At 43.5% G+C, this 24,324-nt stretch overlaps 1 protein-coding gene and 1 long non-coding RNA gene across 5 annotated transcripts in view; one reads left to right on the top strand and one right to left on the bottom strand.

Annotated features, from left to right (window-relative positions):
- LOC101803486 (glypican-5) overlaps positions 1-24,324 on the bottom strand; it is a 414,617-nt gene that overhangs the window by 43,797 nt on the left and 346,496 nt on the right. Inside the window, exon 9 of one of the 4 annotated variants that reach the window (XM_038183389.2) lies at positions 23,274-23,356. The exons of the other annotated variants lie outside the window; for them this stretch is intronic. Within the exon in view, the coding sequence (XP_038039317.1) occupies positions 23,274-23,356 (83 nt within the window). The remainder of the gene's footprint in view (positions 1-23,273; positions 23,357-24,324) is intronic. 4 annotated transcript variants of the gene reach the window in all.
- LOC113844437 (uncharacterized) lies at positions 9,982-12,504 on the top strand. The gene is made up of 3 exons (XR_005267715.2): positions 9,982-10,205; positions 10,542-10,718; positions 11,057-12,504. It is a non-coding gene; the product is annotated as an uncharacterized lncRNA (long non-coding RNA).

Raw genomic sequence — 24,324 nt, 5'->3', positions numbered from 1 at the left:
TTTCCTGAAACAGGCAGCGTATCCTTAATGGCTCAGAATGAGAAATGGAAGATTTCACATGTGACTATGTATTAATAACTCTCTTGGCAATGTTTTGAGGAGCTTCCACATGGAAATCCCACTGACTGAACACCCTCCTTACCAAAAAGCAGATGGATCAAGCTCTAAAGACGGAGCTTTTTTGACTTCTTGAGCCCTGTACACGTACTACAGTTGAGCTTTGAAACATAAATACCACTTTCCTTGACCCTGCACCTATGATAGAAATAAAGGATAAATGCCTCTTCCCCAGGGAAGGTAATTCTCACCAGACCCTGGCCAAAATGTCAGATGTGATGCTGTGAGCTGGGATGGAGCTGATACCCAGGAGCAGTGAGAGCTGCATTACCTCCACCCCATCGACGTTGCTAGCAGTGCTGCAGCACTGACAAAGAAGTAACGAGTTATTTTACACACCCTTATGCTGGCAATACAGACAAACAGCTCATCAAGGAAATTCGAAACTAGCAGTGGTTAACATTTTAGGAAAAAAGCAATCCCAAATCAATGTAATAAGCATAACTCCTACTGTCAGTGCCACTGAAGCCACATTGATCGGGTTGCAGCTTTTTTAGCCACTTGGGCATACAGCTGAGCCGCACAGCATGACCCAAAGGTTAGTGATCCTTGACCACTTAAAGCTAGGACTGGAACTAATGCCAACTATAAGCCCAAGAAACATCCATTCATTAGTCAGTGGAGGAGAATGTGCTTCAGAGCCTGTTTTCAGAAGGTCTACTGAAAAATACATATTGAAACCATATCTACATCCTTATTTTATATGGTAATTGGCAGCACTGAACAACCCCCCCCCTCCCCCTCCCCCCAAACTGTCACAAGAAACAGGACCGGAGACCCACGAAACGAGCAGCTTTCACTCTAGATCAGCTCAAACTTCATCATATGCACACATGCAGAGTTATGCTGAAATAACAGAAGGGGAGGAATGGGGCAGGAACAAGGAGGTAGGCTGCCTCTTCAAAATCCTTTAACTCTGCATCTCTTGCTCCTGTTAAGAAAACAAACAGCTCTGTTTTTGAAAACCTCCCTACCCACTATATTGTCCTGTTAGAGTGGAGATTCTCAAAACTCAGCTATTTCGCCAGGATGGCACAACTGAGAGAAAGGAAACTTTCACCAGAGGTAGGGTCCAAGAACAGCAGAACTACACACCTCACCTGGCCTGTGCAGACAGTATAAATGGAGGCAGAAAGAAAGAGAAAAGCAGCTAACCCCAGTTCAGTGACAGGTATGATAAAATACCTAAAACATATATGACAATATTTAACTGCTTAAAATATGATTCATGGATTGCTTTTCACTGTTGTTGCATTTTGTTTCTACTCTCATAAGCAGCACTTTTACAAAAAACACAGTGCAGAGTAAGACGTGCTATTGATATAATAATAGAGCAATGGACGAAGAAACCAGAAATGGGAGAAAAAACCAAGTGTACATCGAGTTTCAGTAACGGATCTCTTACTTCCTGTGGTAACGGCAGGTAAGATGAAACACTCATATTTTCACAGGAAAATAAAGACTTTCTTTGACAATAATATTCTAAGTAGCATATCTTTCTTATCAGCACATCATGGTGTCATCTCTTAGAAACTGAACTAGATTATCAGGACAAGTGTTACTCTTATACTGCAAAGAACCTGCAAGACTGCAAGCAAAGCAGCTGATCACATTTTAAAGTAGATGACTAAAATTAACATCAGCTAATGCTTTTGTAGAAAGCAGGTCTTGTCAAAAAAAAAAAAAAAAAGGCAAAGGAAATCCCCTGATATCAATCTATACCACGACCCCATTTGATTGATAATGACCATTTCGTTACTGTGATGCATTTTTATATGGTGTTTGGTTCAGTGTAGCAGAATACTCTGGATATAAACAGATTAATAACAAGTCAACTGAGAAAATTAAAGTGTTAACTTCCTAAAGGGAGGATCAGATGTTTTTAATGATTTTTTCCTAATGAATTGTTACTGGTCTCCCTGTCCTTTTCAATACTTTTCATCCATGATACAGATGCAAATCAGTTCTTGCTGTGACCACAACCTGAGCATGACATAGGTAAATAAAGAAGAAGAAAGGGTGGTCATACTGAGGAAGCTAGGTCCCCATTGCATTTAAATAAATTGTATTTTAATGGAATCAAATGTGATGTTGTACATCAAAACATGACTAATGAAGGCCCAGAGAGTAGTTCTTCAAAGAGTTTGGCAGGCACTGGTCAAGCAGGTTCAGCCTGAGCAGAAGCTATGGCACTGAGGTGGCCAGGCTAAGGCAATCCAGGAGCATGGGAATGGAACCAGTGAGAAGGGCACTGATTTTGTTCTGTGCTGTTGGTAGTCTGACAGTGCAACTCAGTGGATTATTGCTGGCAGTAATTTTTTTACATCAATATTGAAAATTTGGAGAAGCTTTCTCTCTCTCTCTTTTTTTTTATTTTTTTTCTAAAAAGAAACTCCTCAGCTTTCTTGGAAACTTGATCCTGATGGCGGAAAACTGAAGACAGGAATTCAGATAAAAAGCTAGGTGAAAGAGTTCAAAGTGAATATAAGCAAGCCCTAGGACTGAACATCCAGAGAAGTGGTATATTCCCCATCTCTTAACAGTTCCCTGTCACGTACTTAACCTTTCCTTCTAGACACACTTCAGTGAAACACAAATGACTTGGCTCAGTCGGGGAGCAGCTGTATGCTCGTTCTTGCCTGCGATTTCTAGAAGGACTCCCAATGTGACCTGATAGTGTATTCAGGTCTTGAGCTCCACAAATTACTGAAAAGTAAGTAGTGGTCTTCGCACTTCTGTTCCACAGCAAGGGTGTTCTCATTGACTTGTGAGAGCTAACATTATCCATAAAATTAAGGTTAAATGTGTTAATCACTGATCATCCTAATCAGCATTTTAAATTGACTTCAGTTCACTACCTCAAACAAGGCTAGAAACACTGCAGCAACTTGAAGGGGGAGTCCAAATAAAGCAGAGTTTATGCCTGACTTCTAAAGCTTGTTTTTACTCTAGCTCTAAGCACACAAACCCACAGATAAACAGCCAATACCACTACCAAAAGAACAGTCCCAGAAAGCAATATGCACACAATGAATTATTATTGCATGCCTTGTAATGTACATTGTAACACACACGTTGTAACAGCTTACAGTGATGTCTGCTGAAGGAGACACTTCTCTGCTGCCCCTCATTTGCTTCTACCTTCTCCTGTGTCTTCTGCTCTTTCATGTTACTGCCACTAGCAAACCTTTATCATGTACATGGAAGCATACTCTTGTACCCCTCTGCAATTCAAAATGCAGCTTGAAGATGTCTTGATATTCTGATCCCACTATCTTCCTTTGCTTCCCCAAACTACCTCTCGAACTAATCCTGATCCATCCTCTTCATCTGTTATCTTGCACTTCCCCATGCTGTGCCTCCATTAAAAGAGCTTCATTCCATTTTGTTGTTCATTTCACTTCTGAAAAGGGCCATGCTAAGGTAAGCATGCTGTCAACAATAAATCATACACACAGCTCCATCACGTGAGCTAGGGTTAGCTGATAGCCAGGTCTCCTGGGTGAATTCCACTCGTTCTACGATTTCATTTGCTGTCCTGGAAAATGTTAAGCACATGGAATTATGCAGACCACAAAATGCTGCGTGAATGGAGATCTAAGCAGGGAAAGCTTGTGTTTTCTTAATGAACACCTGCCTAAGAGCTGCTGCCAGCAGCATGTGCAGATGACACCAGAAAGAGCCAGGTATTGACTGGTGCCTCCAGGGTGCAGGGGGAATTGCTAAGGGTCTCCTGAAAGCACAGCCCACAGTATTTCCTTGGAGATCTGCGAGTTGCTGGTAATAACATTATCCCTGCAGCCCCTGTTACCCAGATCTGCAGTGCCACAGCACAGAACCAGTAAGAGGCTTTCCAGAAAGGGAGATGCAAACGAGCGCCCCATTTACTAACACTGTCACTTTAAAGGAGATATAGATTAAATAAAGTCCAACACGCTGCTTCTGAGTAGGCAGGCTGTTGTGGGTAAGACGCTTCCTACTGTGTTGACTTCTTAAATCTACCAGTGCCTGCTCAAGAAGAGCTGAAACTGATTATACTCGATGTGCTAAATGTCACTTAGTCATGATATGTGATGTTTCTTCCTGCCTCCCATGGATTAGAAGAAAACAAGCTGGGCTGTAATTTTGTATCAGTGAGAGAAAATTCAGCCACCAAAGGGCCAAGGAAACGCTGCCAGGCTGGTGAGGGTGGCAGAAGATGGAAAGAAAAATATAGTACATACTTGAACTACATTTTAAAAGCTAAGGAGATATTTTAAGGAGATAAGACACTTGCTAATGTGATGCTTATATTAAAATTGTATCCAGATTGGATAGTGGTATAAAATGTGTCACTGGATCTAGCATTTCCATATTGTATGTTGTGAATTTTGCCTTGAGGGCAGAATAAGATGCAAAGGGAAAGGGAGCTCCCCCCCACGTCCCAGCTGAGTTTCATGCTGCTGCATCAGCAGGCTGACATAACCAAAAGACACTAGAAAGGGGGTGAGCTGAATCAATCAGAATAAAACATTTTAGCATTTCTGGAACTCTTCAATGATAAAATCTAAGCCTGGTGAAGGTGTATTTAATTTCAGTCTAGTACTGCTGTATTTTGGTAAAAGTCTGTGATATTAAGCACCGCAAATAGCTCACTTGCCAAATGACAGTAGTGTTTTATTAACTTTTGTTCTGGTAGTTATCTGGGAGAACAAGCCATGAGGGACTCGGAGAGGAAGGAAAGGCAAGTGGATTTCTGTAGATGGAGCCCAGTGTCATTCCCACTCATCACAGACGGGATGCCAGTCTGACATTTTTGGTATTACTAGGAATATGTAGAGAGCCCATCATCCTAGAGAGAGAATCAAAACTCATTTTAATACAGAGCTTTAAGGCCAAATGGGAGAACACATGCACCAACCTGGTGCAGGGCTCATTACTGACGTAGCGTTCTCTGCGTAACGGTTTATGAGCTGGAGAAAAGGATGAATTATACAGACAACAGGACGTTGTCAACACAAACGGAAGGCTTATCATAAAAAAGCTGTTTATCATTAGTAAACATTCAGACTAAGAGAAGCTGCTAATATCCTGTGTGGCATGACATTAAGAACAGCAAGGCTGAAGCATCTTTCACCTCTGGCTGTAATCAAAGAGAGCTGCAAAGATGATGTGCTCAGGAGCCAGGTATTTTAGCAAACACGTGATTTCTCTTGCATAAAAAAATACAGTAGCAAGAAAATCACGAGCAAGCTCCTCTAGATTAAATTAATATTATCTGTAAATAACCAGGGAAAAAAATCTTAATCCTCAGGACTATTTTGCATGCCACTTACTGCACTTGGGAGAAGAAGAGCAAACGCTGGACAGATTTCTCTCGAGTGGTGGGGGAGATAGTTTAAGTAACAGCAACTACAGTACAATTTTCTTCCTTGGATTGAGGTCTCTCTGTGCAGTATGCCTTCCTGACAGCCCCTCGGACACAGCCTCTGTGCTGCCACTGGGACGCCATCTGCACGTGGGGGACATGTGGAAAGCCAGACTGTGCAGCCAGGTAGACGATGCCTGTCTGTCACCCAACTGCTGCTTGTCATGCCACAGCACAGAGAAAGGCCACTGCTGCTGTGTGAGGTGGCACAATTTGTCCTGGGACAGAACTTGGCCAGTAATTTGAGCAGCACCACCTCCTGGAACCAGGGCACACAAAATGGATTCCCTCCACAATTTAGGAGGTAGCTAGCATGGGCAGCAGCAATCCTCTCATCACAGAACAGGCTTCAAAAGTCAGCCAAGAGTCTCAGGAAGAGGCATCTGAAGCCAGTGGTGCTGCAGGTATGCTGCCATGTCACCCAAGCTCAGCAGATGCAAGCGAGGCCAGATATTTCCACAGGGTTTACAAATTTACCTTTGGGTGACAACACTCTCATAAGGTTGGGAGCTCTTGACATCCTATCCAAATTGACCTAAATCAAGACTTGACATTTTTGCTCGGGTCAGGAGAAATCTCCCTCCTTAACAAATACATGTTCGTGACCAGAATGTCCTGTTTAACCTGCATCAAGTCCTAAGAACTCATCCTGGTGCTAAATCACGTTAAGAGAAGCAACTACTTATCTTTAATAAACCTTCCCCTTGCCCACTCCTAAATTCAGATCTTTTTCACTTTTTCCTTTAGAAGATATTTATCACAGTAAATTTCTCAATTTTACTTCTCTTCCTTCTAAAGGTCAAGGTACAATGTTGTATTTATAGAAAAATCATAGTTATCAACAGCTAACATATGGGATGTACTGAATAGCAGGAGTCACAGTATTTATATCATATTTACTGCAAATGTGTTTACAGCCTCATTTCTCTTATACTGCTGGGTGATGCACTAACTCACAAATTAAACATTAACAGTGATGGCAACTGATTTACTAAATAGGAATTATAATGATTCACTAAATTACAGCAGCACCTGCTGTTACATATTGGCATTTATGAGACCTGTATTGATGAATTTTAATACTACAGTGTGTTACAGATACCAACTAATAAATTCTACACTCAAATCAATATAGCTCATGAAAATCGGTAATAATTATTCTGCCATCTAATAGAGAGGCTTTTCACTGGTTGCAACATTTGCCTTCATGTTCAAGGTTGCATACTTGTGTCTACTAAGTTCAGATCACGAGAGGCAACAGGACAATCCAAATAAATTCTCCCGTAAAAGCAAAGCTCAGCAGTGAAGTCATATTCTAGCATGAGTTACAGACTTCCTGTGACGTCTCAAACTTATTCCCATCTTCCCTTGACTGGACAGAAAGCAACTACAAACCCCAAACCACTCTTAGGTTGAATTTATGGGCAGTAAAGCTGCTTCTGCTGCAGCCTGTCCTTTCTCGGTTTGCATTCTGATGGGAAACAACGTGCTTCTGGAACTGAACCGGCTCTTAAGCATGAGATTTATTGCCTGATATGTTGCAAGTGTAGCTGCTGTGCTAGCCTAATGCAAGCAGATGGACCTCCTAGAGCTGCCTCCCAGTGTGTCCCTCCATACTGCTCTGGTAAACCAGCTTGGATCAGAACTAACGCTGCTTTATAAAGACAGACAATACATGACACTCCAATTAAACAGCTTTGTTTTGTTTATTTTCAAAAGCTTGGCTTTTTCCCAAAGAAAATATCGTTATGGGATCAGGGTTGCTTTGTGAGACAAAGTTTCTCCCTTTTGCCCTATCACCTGTGCTCTACGAACGCCCTTATACAAAACAGGAAACACTTGGCAGAGCGTCAACTGCACGCTGACACCAGGGCACCTTTCACCTCCAACCTCATCCTACTAATCAGCCTAGATATCTGATAGCTAATGCTTGCTGCTGTCTATTGGTTCCTTGTCTCTAGTCAATACATCAGTGCTCAAAACCCAAATACCTCAATCGGTAGAGAAAACCGCTCCTGTCTGCCTGCAGGCCTACAGCTCTGCATTTCCTCTTCTTCAGTGCAGGATCACGTAGTTCAGTTGAAAGGTTTGCTTATGCGGGAACTCGCTACTTCTGAGCACGCAGTGAGTGTATCTCTTCCTTCAATTTCACCGTGTTTCTTTAATCAACCTGTAGCTGTCAATCTGCCAACTTTCAGACACTGAGAATCAGATCTGAAAGTCCTCAGTGCTTACAGAATTGGATTAAAAATCTGAATACAAAGTAGAGATAAAGCTTGTTGCTTTACAACCCTTTAAAATAAAATATACATTTGAAAGCTAGTATGGCTATATAATGTGAAGAAACTGCCTAACACATACAGACAACACAGCTTTACACCGTGTGCTACAGAAAGCAAACTGTGCAGCCCTCCTGCAAAACTGACAGTCGTCAGACAGAAATCTCATCTCAAATCCCCTCTGCCGCCTCCCACCGAACGTGCCAGCCAGTGCTGTGAGAAGCATCAGGACTGCAAACCTACCAAGAACTCTCCTATGGATCACCTCATTAAACTATCATCTGTCATTGTAATTTTGTTACTTGGGGCCTAGACTATTTCTATTCAGGATTGTTTTTCAACACCCCTGGTAGCGGATCGTTCACCTAGCTGACATTTTATTTCATTTTTACAATTCTAATCTAATCTGCTAGCTAGCAGGATTGTTTTAGCAGTCACGAATTCAGGGGCACACAGAAAGAAGTTCAGCACAAGACAGCCTCTTTACTTTGCTGATACTTTACAAAAATCTACCAAAACCCCACGTTTCTCTAATTTCTTTTTATTATAAACTCTCTGTGCTCTTCAGGTTAGACTGACTGAAAAGGACTGCGCTCCATTATCACAGTCCATTTAAAATATGTATTAAACGCAAAGCTATGCATAATCTCATTTTATACCAAAATAAAACCAGATCTGTAAAAACCTGTGGAATCTCAGACCACTTCTCAGATTACTTAGTGCTTATGTCAAAGAAAACAGATCTCAGTCAAAGCAGCTCATCATGCAAAGAAAGGCATTGAGGCCTGTCACACCTCCTTCCACATGTCACGAGCCTGCAGGACCTTGCCTTTCCCCTTCAAAGGCCTACCTTGAGTCCACTGCTTCTCCCTCCACAGGGGATCCAGGAACATCCCACATCTTTAAAAAGATTCCCCGCAGGAGCTACGCAACTCGCAGGTGTCTGTGGTGATGTAGGGGAACCTTTTAGACCAAAATCCAAACTCTGAGCTGAAGCACCTGGCAATCCTAGCATTCCTTCTGGCCTTGCATTTCTTCATTCTCAGCAAATTTTTCACCCGATTTTGTGATGTTGCTGCTCTTTCCAGGCTCTTGTCATGCTACTCAAACTTTTCTGGCCTCTCTCAGCTGCTCACAGTTATAATTTAATAGAATAAATTAAAACCTCAGGACAGGTTTTCTGCTTGATGAGAAGGGCCAAGAGGGGATGTGCATGTGGTGCTGTGAGATACTTCACCGAATTATGTCCATTTGATACTGTTATTTCCCCCTAGGATGGGCTGGGGAGCAGGGGAACTTGCTCAACTTCTTAGAAACCAGTTTATTGATTTGACATGCAAAAGGAAAAGTGCCTTGTTTCATCCATTTATCTTGAAAAACAAATATGCCCCATAAAGGTAAAAAATGCATAAGTATCAAAAAGAGAGAGCATAGATACATCTCTTTGTAAAAGTCATAAGAAAAAGAAGTAGCAATTAAACTACCCTTAGCTTAGCTATGCCACAGTTACCTCAGAGCAGTGCATTTTCCCCTGACTAAACTGACCTGGTGTTTTCCTCCCAAAGAGAGGATGATCATGGCTCGAGGTCCTCTGCCTTCCTGCCCTTCCCTTTCCCCTTGTGAGGCGCTGAGCTGTGGGGTTGAGCCATGCACACCCCGCTGAGCAGTGGGGGCCTCAAACACAGCTTGACGAGCCACTGCCTCACCTCCTGCGAGTGGATCTTCCAGTGAGGATTGCAAGAAGAAAACACAGACAGATAATGGACTCTTACCTGTATTGTTCCCCAGTTGAAGCTGCCCAGGACAACCAGGAAGCTACACTGAGGGACTTTGAATCCCTTCAGATCTGTGACATGGAGAGTGCCCTTCCATCATATCTAATGCCTTTCCTCTGCTGAAGCAGAAAGCGCCCCAAGAGGCGTTCGACATTACCTGTTGAATTGCTGTAAAATTACAATTTTCCTCTTGTTATCTGTTCGTAGGGGGTCTCTTGACAAAGCCCACTTGGGCAGGGTTAAGTAATTTCTGATGCCTCCCCTACGGCTGGTTATTCGGAAATGCAGCCACACACCTGCAGTTAGCATTAATCATGTATGCCAGGCTGACTCCCACAGGCCTGAAAGTCTTTGGCAGCTTTATGAATTAATTGTTACAGCAGGGATCTCATTTCTAGGGAATGATTACAGGTTTTCTTTAATTTTTTCTTTACATTTACCTCTCTGGCAGATTTGTCCTTACCAGCCTTTTTTTTTTTTTTTTTTTTTTTAAGAAAAACCTCAAATGTTTCTTCTAAGATGTGGTTATTCACATCTTTTCTACCATCTACATATAACGGTTTGCTTCTTCACAGGAAGTCTCTAATCACCTCTGGGTTACACAGAAAGGATGAGGCATACAGCTTGGTCTGTTTCTGTGTTTTTTTTATCCTTTACCAATTTTTTTTTTTTTTTTATAAACATAGTCTTTGAAAGTCATGCTATATCTTTTGGGATCCTTAGTTACTGTTCTCCCAGAAGAGACTTCATATCTGAAATTACAAAGGGTCTGTGCTACCGATGAACTTTCTTTACAAGCCATGGTCTAGCTTACTTACCCTTTTAATGCTATTCTTCATAGCTCAGCATACCCAGAGGCACTTTTGATTGGGGTGCATTTGAAGTTACACAGAGATTCACAAGTTCTTTTTTTTTTTTTTTTTTAAGTTTTTCTTCTTATTTGTTTCTTTACTGCAATATAAGGACCTTCAGCGTGGAAGAGAAAATCCATACTGCCTGCCATATCCCCCAAAACCAGGTGCCAGCACAACAAGCAGTGCCAGCAGGACCACTGGACAGCATTTCCTTGCGATGCTGGAAAGCGTGGGGCAGCTGCACCGCTCTGCTCCAGCCCTGCATGCCATGCGTGGCTTGTTCCAGGTAAGTGTGGGGCTTCTGTATTCCTTTTCACCCCACCAGGCCCCAGGCAGCCTGACACCCAGATTAGCAAAGGGATAATGACTCCCGCAGCATAAGTATTTAACAGATTGACATTCTTTTTATCAAACAGGGATTCAGCTGTGCTAAATGAGCCCAAGTGCCTCTCTTCCCTGGCTCCCTGTCCCAACTAGCTCCTGCTTCTCTTCTTCCTCCCTTTGTGTTAGGGTGGTACCCGGGACTACAATTAAATTCCACACTGGGCAAAAATGGGTTTTAGTACTTTTCCGTTCCCTCCCCATCACACCCAAGTCATTACTGAAATATTTTTTATCATTCAGTACTTCTGCATGTCAAGAGTCAGTGAACAGCACAACTGGGATGGCACCTTCCGAGTGAAGCTGCAAGTTCAAGTGCTTGGGCACATGAGAAGATCTGGCCTCCAGATACCAAGCTAATTGCTCTGCAACAACCAACTGGGACAACTCTGTAACTGATTCCACATAACCCTGGCATTTTATTCTTGCTCAGGAACAAAGAAAGAAAGAGATTTGCATTTTCCAGCCAAAGCCTGCAGACTCCAAACAAAGCCTTGTTTTTGCTTTCTGAAAACCTATTCACAATTCAACCTATGTTACATTAAAATGAAAACACACTTAAGACAAAAGAAAACCATTCTTTTCTTCTAAACAAAGTAAGCACTAAATCTGTATCACCCGTTCGCTTCCAGCATAAATACATGACATGTACAGCTGAGAAAAATATTCCACCTTTTAAGTGGATCAGGGAGCAGGGAAGATAATTAACAGATGGATGGGCTAGTGTATATCTGTGCATAATAATCTGTTACTGCTAAGGCTACCAAGTCAGCACTAACTACCCATATCTAACAGACTGCCTGCAGATGCACCAGAACTCCCTGCTGCCTTGCTGAAGGGGATCTGCTCTGGCTGAGAGGTGCTGTGACACCCGTCACAGAGCTCAGCTCCAACCACCAACCCGATGACTGCAGGCTCCTCTTGTGGCTATCCTGGCATTCAGGGAAGTTCAGCCTCATCTGTCAGACACAGACACACAGACTAAAAGAGCCTCTCATCTTGTATAAACATTTCTGTGATTAATGAAATCTTCGTGCTCTCTACAAATCACCAAACGTACATGTGAAGAAAAACCATCCCACAGGTTGGGACCCTGTAAAAACCAAGGTGGCTCCCTGCTACATCACGAGAAAATGCAGCTGGAACAAGAAAAAGCAGATGTGACTGGGGCCTTTCACACGCACCTTACTCTCACTCTCACCACGACGCTTCTGGCACCTCACGCTGCAGCCTGGCAGCCAGGAGCGCTGCCCTGCCCTGGAAACCTCTGGCTTCAGGCAGCCACATGCAGCCTCTCAGGCTTCACTTCACACAGCTTTCGTGCAAAACAGCCTCTGATCCAGGATAAATATGGTATGACAGATGAGTTACACACGTTTGCTCACATACTATTTGTTAAAACCTGTGAATAAGAAGTCATAGAAGTTAGGACAATGCTGTTGCATGCACCTCGCTGTGCAACACGGCTCGGGTTGGTTCTCAGCACCCAACATTGCACAGGAACAGGATGCAGAAGCGCTCTTGAGTTTCTCTGTGTCTTGTAGGGGGGAGGCCTAGGCAATGACTGCCACTCACAACAGCGTATTTTGGACAAAGGAACACAAATATAACTGCTGGTGAAGTGGTGGGCAGCCCAACAAAGGTCTCTGTTGGTGGCGAAGTGAGATTCGGGGCGGTCTGGCGAGGACAGGTCTGGGACGCATCTGTTGTGCAGATCCTGGAAGGTGCTGATGTACTGCAAGACAACAGCTTTCTTCCTCAAGTCAGGAGGAAGGCAGCCTTCCCCTCCATGGGAAGTCCTTCCTAATGAGAAAGCCCTGCGGAGCAGCATGCTTTGCCCTACTCTTTTTCTGAGTAGCAGGTATTTATACACAGAGCACTTGCTGTCTTCCCACTCATGCTTGGTCTTATTAGCTGATCTCTTCTCTGTGCTGTTTTTATTTTATTTTTTTTCTTTTCTTTTTTTTTTTTTTTTTTTCATAACCATGCAGGTACTTATTTGTGTGGGAAAAGGCCTGCCTAATTACACACCAGAGGAGGTGGACTGCGTTCATCCAGAAGTCTCCCTTGGCAAGGTGCCCATCACCTCCCCAACCAAGGGAAGCGGAGCCGTGTCAGGACTAGCAGGGTGACACCTGCCTTGGGGGACTGGTGTTGTAGAATATGCACAGCAGGAGGAAATACAGTCATTATTTTGAAAATCAGCATCAGAAAACAAAATTCAGAGTTCCAATCTATATTTGTTTCTCATTTAAGCCCCCCTCCCCTTTTTTTCCCCTAAGCTAAGCCTGCAGTATTTTGATTTAAATTATAGTCATCAGTTAAATCATTCATTTCAGGTAAGACAGTAAGAGTGATGTGTTGTAAAATTCATTCTTCAGCTAATGTGGGGGAACTTGATTTTAATGCCTGGAACTGAAATGGCTTCTGCTTTCTGTGCATTTGCCATTGAAAACACCTCCAAAAATAGTAAGGCTAGAGAAACAGTGTGGTAAATGAAACTGCTTTCTCTGGACTTGTTTCTGGCAGACTTGGCTGCATAAAGGGAAAGACGTTGTTTTTTAGGAACTGTCCATGTTTATGAGATGGCTAAATATAGACATGAAAAGGGAGGCTGTTCCTGGACAAGGAAAGCAGGCATGTTTTCAGGAAAAATTTGCATGGGATCTTACCCACTAACCTAGAAAAATAAATGCTATGTCCTAATGCACTCAGGGAAAAGAAGAAAAAAAAAATAAATAGGAAAACAGTAACACACCTGTATCAAAGTGAGAAATTCAACACCTCATGGAAATACTGCCATCCTCTCCTGTCTTGAAATCTTTTCTTCATTTATTTAATTGAAAGTTTGGCAATTAAATGAACTGTTTAAATCCTGACTTGGCTAGAGGGCAGCATACGTGTGTATTTTGCTTCAAGAAGACAGGAGGAAAAGGTGTATCAGGGTTTGAGGTGAGCCCCCCAGCCCTTACTGTGGGCAGGAGGGAGCAGGAGCCTGCCTGTTCGACAGCTGCACAGCACCAGCCAGCTGAGGCTGCTACACACGAGCCTAGATGGATTCGTGTTCTTTTAAATCCTTCCTTTACAAGCACAAAAACCATCTTGCTCAAAAGCAAGAGTGAAACTGTTCCGATAAAATCTGTGGAGGTGACTAATTCGGGGACTGAGCATAAACAGGAAACACAACAGCTGCATGCAGCTTGCTTCAGGACCAGGGAAACTGCTGTGGAAATGCAGTTTATCATTAGAGGCAATGAGGAATTGAGAGAGTGGGAACGAAGCACTTGCTCTGTGTGACAGGCCCGGTACCAGCTGGGGGAGCAGACCCCAGCTGCGCTCCCTTTCACCAGCACAGAGCTGCCCGGGGGGGCTGCAGCAAGTCGTCCTCCTGCCTGGCCCCCTTCCAGGTGGGGACACCCGTGTCACACAGCTGTGGGCGGCCAGGGCCTTGAGCCCCACCAGTACCTGTGTGGCTGCTGGAAATCCTGCTCTTTCCTGGGATCTTGGTGAATAAAGGCCTCATTTTGTCCCTGAGCCGAGCCTGGAAGAGCCACGAGGAGGTGGGAGGTGGTAGTTAGCTAGTCCTGTGCTTCTGTTATTAGTGCTTCTGTGTTTTTACCCTCCGTTTTTCCTGTTGTGCCAGCAGAAAGCAAGCAAGGTGTTCGTTTGAAGCTTGCTCTGGTGCCAGTGGCTTGCCAAGAGCTTGGCCACAACAGCAGGAACATGCTGACACTGGGGATCGATTCTCTCCATCACAGCAGGCTGTGAATCAGGCCTGGAGCTGGTGCTTGGTGCCCAGCAAACACACAGGTGGCAGGGCAGAACCTCCCAGTTTCCTTTTGGGACACCCCCAGCAAACTCTTTGAGACCAGGACTTGCTGCTGTATTCTCATCAGTGATCCTACTACTGGCACTGTGACAACACGCTCTTGGACGTGGGAGGGTGTTAGCACTCTACTGATGGGGAAAGTGCCCTGGAGATGCCACCCAGAGCTCTGGTAACTTCTGCAGTGCAGAAACAGCAGCTGTGTCTACAAGCTGCATGGTGTTTCCATAATCTTCAGCATATCCCCGTTCCCCTAAGCAAAGTCCAAGCCTCACGTGGGCCTAGCAGCTCAGCCTGGGAAACTGTCTGCCCGCATTTCCCAGCAGTTATCTTGTGTATGAGCTTGGCTCAGGTATGTCTGCGCAGAGCTGCTCTTTCCATGACTCAGAAAGCTGCCCTGTGCTGGTCAACAGCTTTGCTGCAAACATGCCAGAGCACTGACACCTTTAATGGTCAGCTGCCTAGACAGACTTCAACATCTTTGGCCCTCCAAACCCCAATATTTCAATATGAATATTATGCACATACGTATTGTATACGTTACACAATATGTATACGATTTATTGTTAAGGTCCCTTCCAACCCAACCCATTCTATGATTCTATGATAACAAAATACATTATCTAATTCATTACACCTTATATTATACTATATTGTTAATGTGTATAAAGAATGCACCTGTGGTATATATCTTACCTTACTGCATGCAGTTAATTGGAAAATTATGGCTGCACAATGAAAGACAACTGAGGTAACGGCAGCAAAAATAAATATAGGGACTTAGAAGCTGCACTAAACTTCTCATCAAGCACAGAGGCTACCAGGGATCTCAAAGTAGAAAGCAACACTGCAACACCCTGCTCTTCCAGCTGGTGTTTCCCAACAGCCGCACACAAACACCACCTTCCCCTGCTCGCGCTGCAGTGCAGAGCTGGTTGAGCTGCTGGAAGCCAAGGCAAGTTTCCAGATTTTGCTGATTTTATTCTGGTTCTGCATAACGCCCTCTATCTACTCTTCTTTTCTACTTTTCCTCCTCCTGCTGGCTCTTGTTTTGCCACCCAGCCTCTCCCCCCAGCACAGCTCCTGTGCTGCCTGAATCCCCGGTGCAGCGAGCTGGGGCGAGCTCTGCCCCTGGCAGATACAGAATCACAGACTGGTTTGGGTTGGAAGGGACTTTAGGGATCATCTAATTCCAATGCCCTGCCACAGGCAGGAACTCTTCCTACTAGCCCAGGAATCCTGCCCCATCCCAGTGCACGGATCTCCTAGCTCACTGGGACCAAGCACGAGAGCACTGCCACAACAAGAGCCAGGAGCAGTGCTGGGATGGCTCCGTGGATGTGGGGTGGCAGCAGCACTGCTGGGGGAGCAGCAGCCCTGCTGCAGGGGAGGGCGTTAGCACGTCACCCATCAGGAAGCCTTGAGCTGGCCTAACAGCCTGGGCAGGGAGGGGTTATACTACAGCACTGCCAGCGCTAGAGAGACAATCCAGACCCTAAAATGGAGGTGAAATGCACTCTGGACACATGAGATAGCTCCAAGTTCATCTTCTGGTGCATCCAGTCATTTCTGTGAAACAATTTCAAGGCATTTCACATGGCTTGTCCTCACTAAGAGCCTCCTCTGCCATGCAGATATTTCCCTTCCCCCAGTTCTTACATTACTACCATCGAAAGTCATTTAATTTCAATTTCAGAGCTTGATTGGGCTGAATGTAATGGAACCAGATGCTGTGAATGAATGAAAGTTCCTTCCGTGAACACCCATCACATTTCTGAGCTAAGTGGGCCATGTTCAGCTGCATGCAGGTACTTCATATGCTTTCAGAGAGTTTATCTATCTACACCAGGTATGAAGACAGTCCAATGAGCTGAAACTAAAGTAAAGGCATTAAACTGGCCTTTGTTGTCTCAGAAAGCAAATACTATAAAGCTTTAATTGCTAGTTAATCAACACACTCCAAAATAATGAATCATGTTATTTTTCTTGGTGCTTATGAGGTTTGAAATAGTGAGAAAATTATACACTCATTTTTCCCCGAGGGTTTTTGGTTGTGGACTGTTTCAAAGGCAAAACAATTCAGCCCGAACATTTTACTTCAGTACAATCACAAGGCCAGGGCTGAATATGGCTGCATTAAAAACAGCATCTGCGAGTACGAGGGGCTGCTACGCAAAGAATTTCCTTTAGAAATATCATTTTGCAGAAATCCTTTTATGTTCCCTGTGAATATCCCCTGTAGACTGGGATGATAGGGGTACACAGTGCCAATAACGAAGCCAGCCTTAATGGGAATACATTTGAGACTACTGGTACAATGCCTGAAATTATTCAGAGAGGTTTCAAACAGCATTTTTCTACCTTTTTCTAGTGGCTCTCCAGATGGTAGCTGGCCTTCAAGAGCGTTCAAGGAATTTGCCACAAAGATATTCACAGAATTCATTTTGAGATAACTTTGGCAGAAATATAAAACATTGAATTCAGTGAAAGAGTTAAAGATAACACATCAAAACCACTGCATTACAGATGGAACTAGCATAACATCTCCAAAATTCATCATTAAATAGGACTATTAATCTTGAAGCATATAACTTTTTGAAGTTAAGGTGGTGAGGGTCCCATCTAGCAGAGGCAAGTTTCAATATAATTTTGTGAAAGAATCCATCTCCTTCAATCTGTGAGCAGTAGCTTCAGCAGGAACAGGAACAAGGTGCCAGAGCATCCTCATCGCTGGATAGAGCCTTTCTTTCACTCATGACTACTACAGCATTATTCATTAAAATCAAATGGCAAACCAACGCCTATAAGGCAGCTTAATGGGTACTAAAAAGCTCTCCTGAAGTCCATTAGCCTTCCTACAGTCCCCCTGCCTTCTGGGCATGCACTTTTATTTGCTCTGGAGCACAGGAAAAGTTTCCTGCTCTGTGCACAGCACCTGGGACACTGAATCTAGGTAAGTGCAACTCTTAGGCACTGGTGTGATGTCTCCAGGCTTATGCCCTCCATGCAGTTTGAATGCTAGTTTCACAGACTGAGGACCGATTTAGAAGTACCCAAATTTAGGAGTAGTTTCATGGACAGACGTGGGCAATAGCTGAACCCTGACATGGGGACCCACTGGATGTGCTAATGGTAGCTCTAACCCACGGGTTAGAGCAGAAATTGGTACGGGGACTCTTAAGTGCCTTTTTTAGACTTGATCCTTTCTTTGCCAGAAGCGAGCATCCAGAACAGAGCATCACTCAAACAAAGCTCCTTCTCCCAAGGGCATCCATTTATGCAAGTTCACCCCAAGTGCCACCAAATCATCTCCTTGTTGGGAGACACACAGGTGAGCACATTAGGTAGGCTGCTCACAGCACAGGCACCGACCCCGTGGGACCAAACCCCCCAGCACAGGACACCACCATGCCCATGGGGCTGGGGCTCTTCTCCTGTTGGCCCATTGCACAGACACCCTGCTCATAAACGGGGACTGCACACCGCTAAATGCTGTAACCAAAATCACCAAGAAAACATGCAGTGGAATTTTTGAATTAAAATAACACTTCAAACAACTAACACTTGCTCTGATCGTGGAGAGGCATTCCTGCTCCTGATTTAAAGTTTGACATTTTCAGACAGCTGCCAACATCAGGACATCTGCTTTTACTTTCCTCGATGATACATGTACTTACAATACCAGCTATTTTTTTTTTTTTTTAAAGTCTTCCAGGTTAAGAACAGTTCTTTCTCTTGAATCACATGCAAAACCATGCTTAACAAAATTATTTAGATAGCCAGTAGCCAATTATTCCCCAAATATTTTTCAGTAGATGGCCCATTACGGAAATCAATCAATTATGTTGCTTCTCATTAAACAGTCCAGCACTGCCATGAATGTTAAACATAATGAATTTCATATTTTAAGATAATCTCCATACTTGAAATCATGAGGTTAGTGACATTATTAGCCTTTTCCCTAGCTAAAGCTCTTTTATGATTTCTGATTTTCTTCTCCTCCTAGGAGAATATAATTTATAAGGGCGATCTACTCTAAGCTAGGCTACTTCTTGAATTCTTGCTGATAGGAAACAACCTTATCTACTAAAATAACAGAAGAAAACTACTAAAGTATTTTTAGATTATGGATGACTTTTCCTGTTGCAAAGAGATGAATTTAATACCACTAGAATATGCACAAAATTGACTTAATATATACACCATGCAAAAAGAGGAAACTGAGCTACTTGTGCTAAGGAGTGGTTCCTGTACAGCTGGGCACGCAGACCTTCAGCAAGAAATTAAACTTATAAATAGAGTGTTCCCAACACTGAGATGAACACGGGCTCTCTCTTTTCACCAAGCACATCCACCATAAACAGTAAACACCAAAATAACCTTCATCTCACGCGTTAAGGGATTTCACTGGAGTCCCCACACAGAAGTCCCTGACAGTGGTGATACTGACTGCAGCTGAAGAGAAGCCCTGCCCACACAGCCCAAACGTATCCCCACACCGATGCTCTGGATGCAACAGAAGATGCTTGGTGCTGTTAAAGGCAGGCTGCCCCAAACAAGCAAGCAAAGGTTTTCATGTGAGGCCATGCAACCAGCAGCACTGCTATTTTCTAAAACATAGGAACTTTTAGAAAACGAAATTATTTTACTCAGTACTGAAAATATTACATGGTCTTCACCAAGAAGGATCTATAATGCTATTTTTAGAGCATACCATCTCCAAGCACACAGATCCAGTGAACACATGCAATCCATTTGTGAGACTGCTCCATATCCTGGAAACTGTTCCTCACAACAAGAACCAAATCCACTGCTTCCCAGCACAGGCTAAAAAACAAGGGAGCTGAGGAATGCCCCTCCAGAGCAAACACAAACCACAGACCCACCAAAAGGATCAGCACTAGTGCCGTACAAGTATCCCTGTGCAGGCCTAGCTCTCCTTGATTTTGCTGAAAGGTTTGCAGCATCCATCCTGCACACAGGACAGGAGCTGAGTGCTAGTTTGTCAGTGCTGGAACATTTCCTTACAATTACTTTCCTCCTGTAGGAGAGCTGTGCCTGCAAGCAGAAAGATTTGAGCAAAACTCGAGCACCAAGACTGAGTACCTCAGTCTTCCTTGTGGTTAAAACTATTATGGAATGAAGCTGCTGAATTCAAACCAGCCAGCTCGAGTTCTGTGCAGAGAGCTCAGACTGGTCCCAGTGCAGACTTCATGACAGATCTCTGCAGCTGCAGTTCAGACAAATATCCTATTGCCCTTTGCAGAAGTTTATTTGAGTCCAGGAAAGGAAGTGGTGAGAGTGGTTGCTGTAGCTGACAATGACTTAACTGATGTCATCGCAGCTATCTGATTTTTTTTTCTTCCTGGAGTATTCTTCAGCTTTTTCATCCGTGGAGGAGTTAGAGATGCTGCCTTAAGAAAGAAAGTGTGCTTTATACAGAGGGTGTAACATCTGTGGCTTACAAAAGCAAGGACATAAGACTAAACATTTCCATTAATAACTGGAAAAAAGGAATGTCTTTGTACATTACATCCTTGTAACAGCTTTTGTGATTGTATTTATATAGCATCTGGGGCACGGCAGATTGTCTCAATCTGTTCTCTGTTAAATTTTATATCACCTTGCAAACATGAACAAGACTTTCCTATGGTATTCCTGACCATAAATATGTTAGGATAGAACAGAACAGTAGCTAAAATTTCAAGTAGCCTCCAAGTAAAGAAAAAACAACTTCTATAGTTAACCCAGAAGAGAAAAAGTCTGCTGTTCTTAAGGCACAGCCAGCTTACACCATCCAACCAGAGCACAGCAAGTGTTTCACTTCCCAGGTCACATCCTGCTTTTTCGGGTGTAGCAGCCACAGGTGTTCCCACCTGCAGGGTCTGAAGGTCTAGGACTGCACCGCAAATCGACTCCATAGCTACCCCGTGGCCCTGCTGCCCTACCCAGGATTTGGCAAGAACCTCCTCCTGGCCTGTCCATTTCCTTAGGATTACTCTCAGAACCGCAATAAAACTTTCACCTACACATAAATAAAGCAACGGTTTAGCAGAATAAGGGATTAAAGCTTCAAGTTCTCCCACCCATATTATTTTTAAAAAAAAAAAAGGTTATAAAACAGAAGTTATCAAGCCCTGTATGATACAAAAATAATTGTTTTCTTAGGTGGTTTGTATTACCTGCAAGTCCCAAGGCAAGAACGTAGAGTGCAAGTCCATCATGACAATGGAGCCACAAGCTTTTCCCAGCAGAAGGGTTCAGAGACTGCTGAGCGGGAGCCCGAGGCCGTGACAGCCCTGGTGAGTGCAGGGCCAAGGAGTGAAGGAAGCCCAGCATTCAGGATCCCAGGCAGGGGGATCTACAGGCATCCTCATCCACCAGGAGCTGGGACGGAGAATGCTGCTGAGCGCTCTGATGACTGCTGTTTATGGCAATGTAGAGCGGGACAAATCCTGAAGCCCCCGTCAGCACTATCAGAAAGCTGGAGTTTACATTTGTGGTTAGGTTTGACTGGGGTTTGCCATGGTCAGCACAAGGCAAACTACAGGGCTGCCAGACAGCCTGGCTCTCAGGGTGTGCTAACCGTACAGACCATGTCTGCAGGAGGAAGGAATTGTTTTTACAATACTGGCTAGTGCAAGGGAGGAAGAGAAAATAACTTTGAAGAAGATTCCTGAGCAATGCTGCTTCAGAAAGCAGTGGAAATTACTGGGAAAGAAAAAAAAAACACAACCCAGAAACAAGCCTCATGTTTAGTATGAGCTGGTGCAGCTTGACTGTGATCAGCACAGGCAGCCCTGCTTACCCCAGACATGAATTTGGGTAGTTTATCTCTGTGCTGCCGCATTGCTTGGGACCAGCCCCAGTTCTGAAGTGCAAGGCAGAGCAGAGAATCCCAATCTGCTCTACTCAGCGCAACAAAGATAGCGTAAATAAAATAGTCACTGCGTGGGCTCTGCCCCTTGGGATTTATTTTATCTTCCTTCACTTAAGGCATGAATATGATGTCTTAATTCAGCCCATTACCTCCTGTACAGGACTGGAAGATGCACTCTTGGTGTGCCATTTTTCATCCAGGGGAGAAACTTTACACAGGTTCTTACCATCTCTTTGTTTCAGAACAATCCCTTTGCACACCGAAGTCCATTTCCCCACTGAAATTGCCTTAGCCCTGGGGATGGGCCACAGGGAAAACGAATGCACGAATGAAGGCCAGTGGTGGCAGGTGAGGGTTGTGCTTTAATGGCTGGCCTTTGGAAATGCTCACCCGATCAGAGACCAAACAATGCCCTGGCCACCACAGAGCTTCTGCCCAAAGCTGAGGAGTGGGGGGCAGAAGTCTGAGAGCAAGGGAATTACACTAAATCCACTGCAGGCTTTCCACTGCTGGGAACTCTGACGTCTTTATGACGAATGTTGCATGCATTCACGCTCACAGGCTCTACCCATAACAAACAGCAAAAGATCACAGAAATCAGCATCGAACAGCATATGCCCTGAGGCTCAGTAAACTTAAATTCTGTTTAATTGTTGTATGAACTGTCCAGGATACTGTTTCTCAACTGCCGGGTCAGTAATATTAGGCAAGAGAGCAGACAAAGCATTTGAAAGGTCACAAGATGGTGGAAATTGCTTTGCTACCTCCCATCAGCTTGGTCCCTGCACACCAACCACCTGCCTGGCACAGCATCCTCTGTAAGCTATGCACTGCCAACGAGGATGTAAATTTTATTGGTTTAACTGTGCAATCATTAAAAATATATGACTTCAAGAGCAAGAATAAAAAAATGAAGGGGAGTCATAAAAATATTGAGTTTAAATAAATGACTGCCAATCTGAAGAAGCTGCAATGTGCTGGTCTGGAAGAAATTGTCAGTGCCTTCTGTCAGCGCTGCAGGAAGATGGGACGCTCGGCTGATACTGTTCGTGGTAAGCAACGTGCAAGATGATCTAGACAATCTACTGAAGCAGGTAATCAGCTGGATAATTTAATACGATTTAAGGAAGGACAATTATGCATCTAATGGCTAACAGCAACGCAAAATACATCATGATTAAAGTTTTGCTGGAGGAAATAGAAAAGGCTAGAATACTTCGGGAATTATAGTGCAGAGAAGAAAGATCAGTGCATCATCTCAGTACATACAGCATTGTGCAAGAGGAAATAAAAGAAAAAGCCACATACCACAGTGCTAGGCTTAGTTTTGGTCAGCACAGCTGCAGTGCTAATTCCTCAGTTTAAGACATGATTTTGTATTAGGAATAGTGAAAAAAAGCAAGTCCCACTACTGATTCAGACCTGTAAAACAATTCCAGGAGTCAAACATAGCAAGCCAAAAGAGTAGGCAACTAGACAAGATTTCTTCAAAGCCCAGCACTATAGCTTCAGGATGCTGTTTCATTTCTATAAAAAGTTAAAAATAAAAATGTATATATAAATAGAGATATATATTAAGTAAGTCTGGTGGGAAGGTTTTTTGTTTCCTTGAACTAAAATCCGGTAAGGGCAGGCTTTGACTAAGTTCAGCATAGAATCCAAAATTATTACTCGTGGAAGACATGGACCTTTCTCTGAAAAAGAGCTACTGCAGCCATTGCTTTGGTGCTTTAGAGTAGACAAAAGCCACTTACCAAGAGGAGAAGGCTTACTGCATCACAGGAGGGAGAATCTGGTACAGGTGCCATCTGACAGAAGGTAAGTGCATGAGACACACCTGCTGGGGCACCACACAGCTTTTTATAAGGAAAGGTTTTGATTTAAACCTTTTGGGGTTTGATTATTCATTAACTTTATGGGGCTAGTTAAAATCTAAAAGCAGCACATTTTCCAACCAGCCAGAAGTATGAAACAAGCTCTGCATTTGAAAAGGTGGTTATGAAGTTTAAAATAGGTGCATAGAGGGAAGATCAGTGAATCTCTGTGAATATATTAAGCAATAGCCAGCACTTGCTGGAAGTTCAGGCTGTGTTTTTTTTTTTTTTTTTTTTTTTTTTTTGTCTATAAAGCAGATCAGCCACTGAGCACTGGTTCCAGAGGGGCAAAAGCCTCTACCCTGCAGCCCCTGTGCTGTCAGGGGGCAACCACAAGGCTGCAATGCAGGCAGGATGAAGGCCAGCACTGAGGGATGTGGGTGGAGAGATCTGGCATCTCTCCTGCCAGCTGTGTGAGCTGAAACAAGCCACTTTGCCCCTGTGCCTCATTTTCCTTATCTAGAAAAGGGAGATTATTGCCACTGAAGTACTCTGGCATTCTTGAACATCAAGTAAATTGAGGGGCCTAACATTTATTTATTTTTTAAATAGTAAGAATAAAAAATATACACTGGTACTTTTAGCACCTCTCCTGTTTTCCCACATGCAGAATATCTCAATCAGAGCTTTCTCCTGCAGTGCATTATTTCCCAACTTTAATTTCTTAAATACATCAAAAAGGCAGGATGCAAGAGAAAAAGCAAGAATAATATTCTTGTCCCATAATAACCTAGAAACCAACTATGGATGTTAACATAGACCAAAATGTATGTATAGCCATCTACTGCAAATGTAAGTTTAATTTCCTTAATCGTATGATTTATATAACAGCATTTTTACACATTCAAGGCCTCTCAGTGTTAACTAGTCCACTGGAAGATATTTTAAAACCAGAGATTTCAGAAAAAAATATCCTGTAGAAAATAGAACA

Source organism: Anas platyrhynchos, chromosome 9 (assembly GCF_047663525.1).
Source record: "Anas platyrhynchos isolate ZD024472 breed Pekin duck chromosome 9, IASCAAS_PekinDuck_T2T, whole genome shotgun sequence".
Classification (NCBI taxonomy): Eukaryota; Metazoa; Chordata; class Aves; order Anseriformes; family Anatidae; genus Anas; species Anas platyrhynchos.
This window is presented reverse-complemented; position numbering and strand designations above follow the sequence as displayed.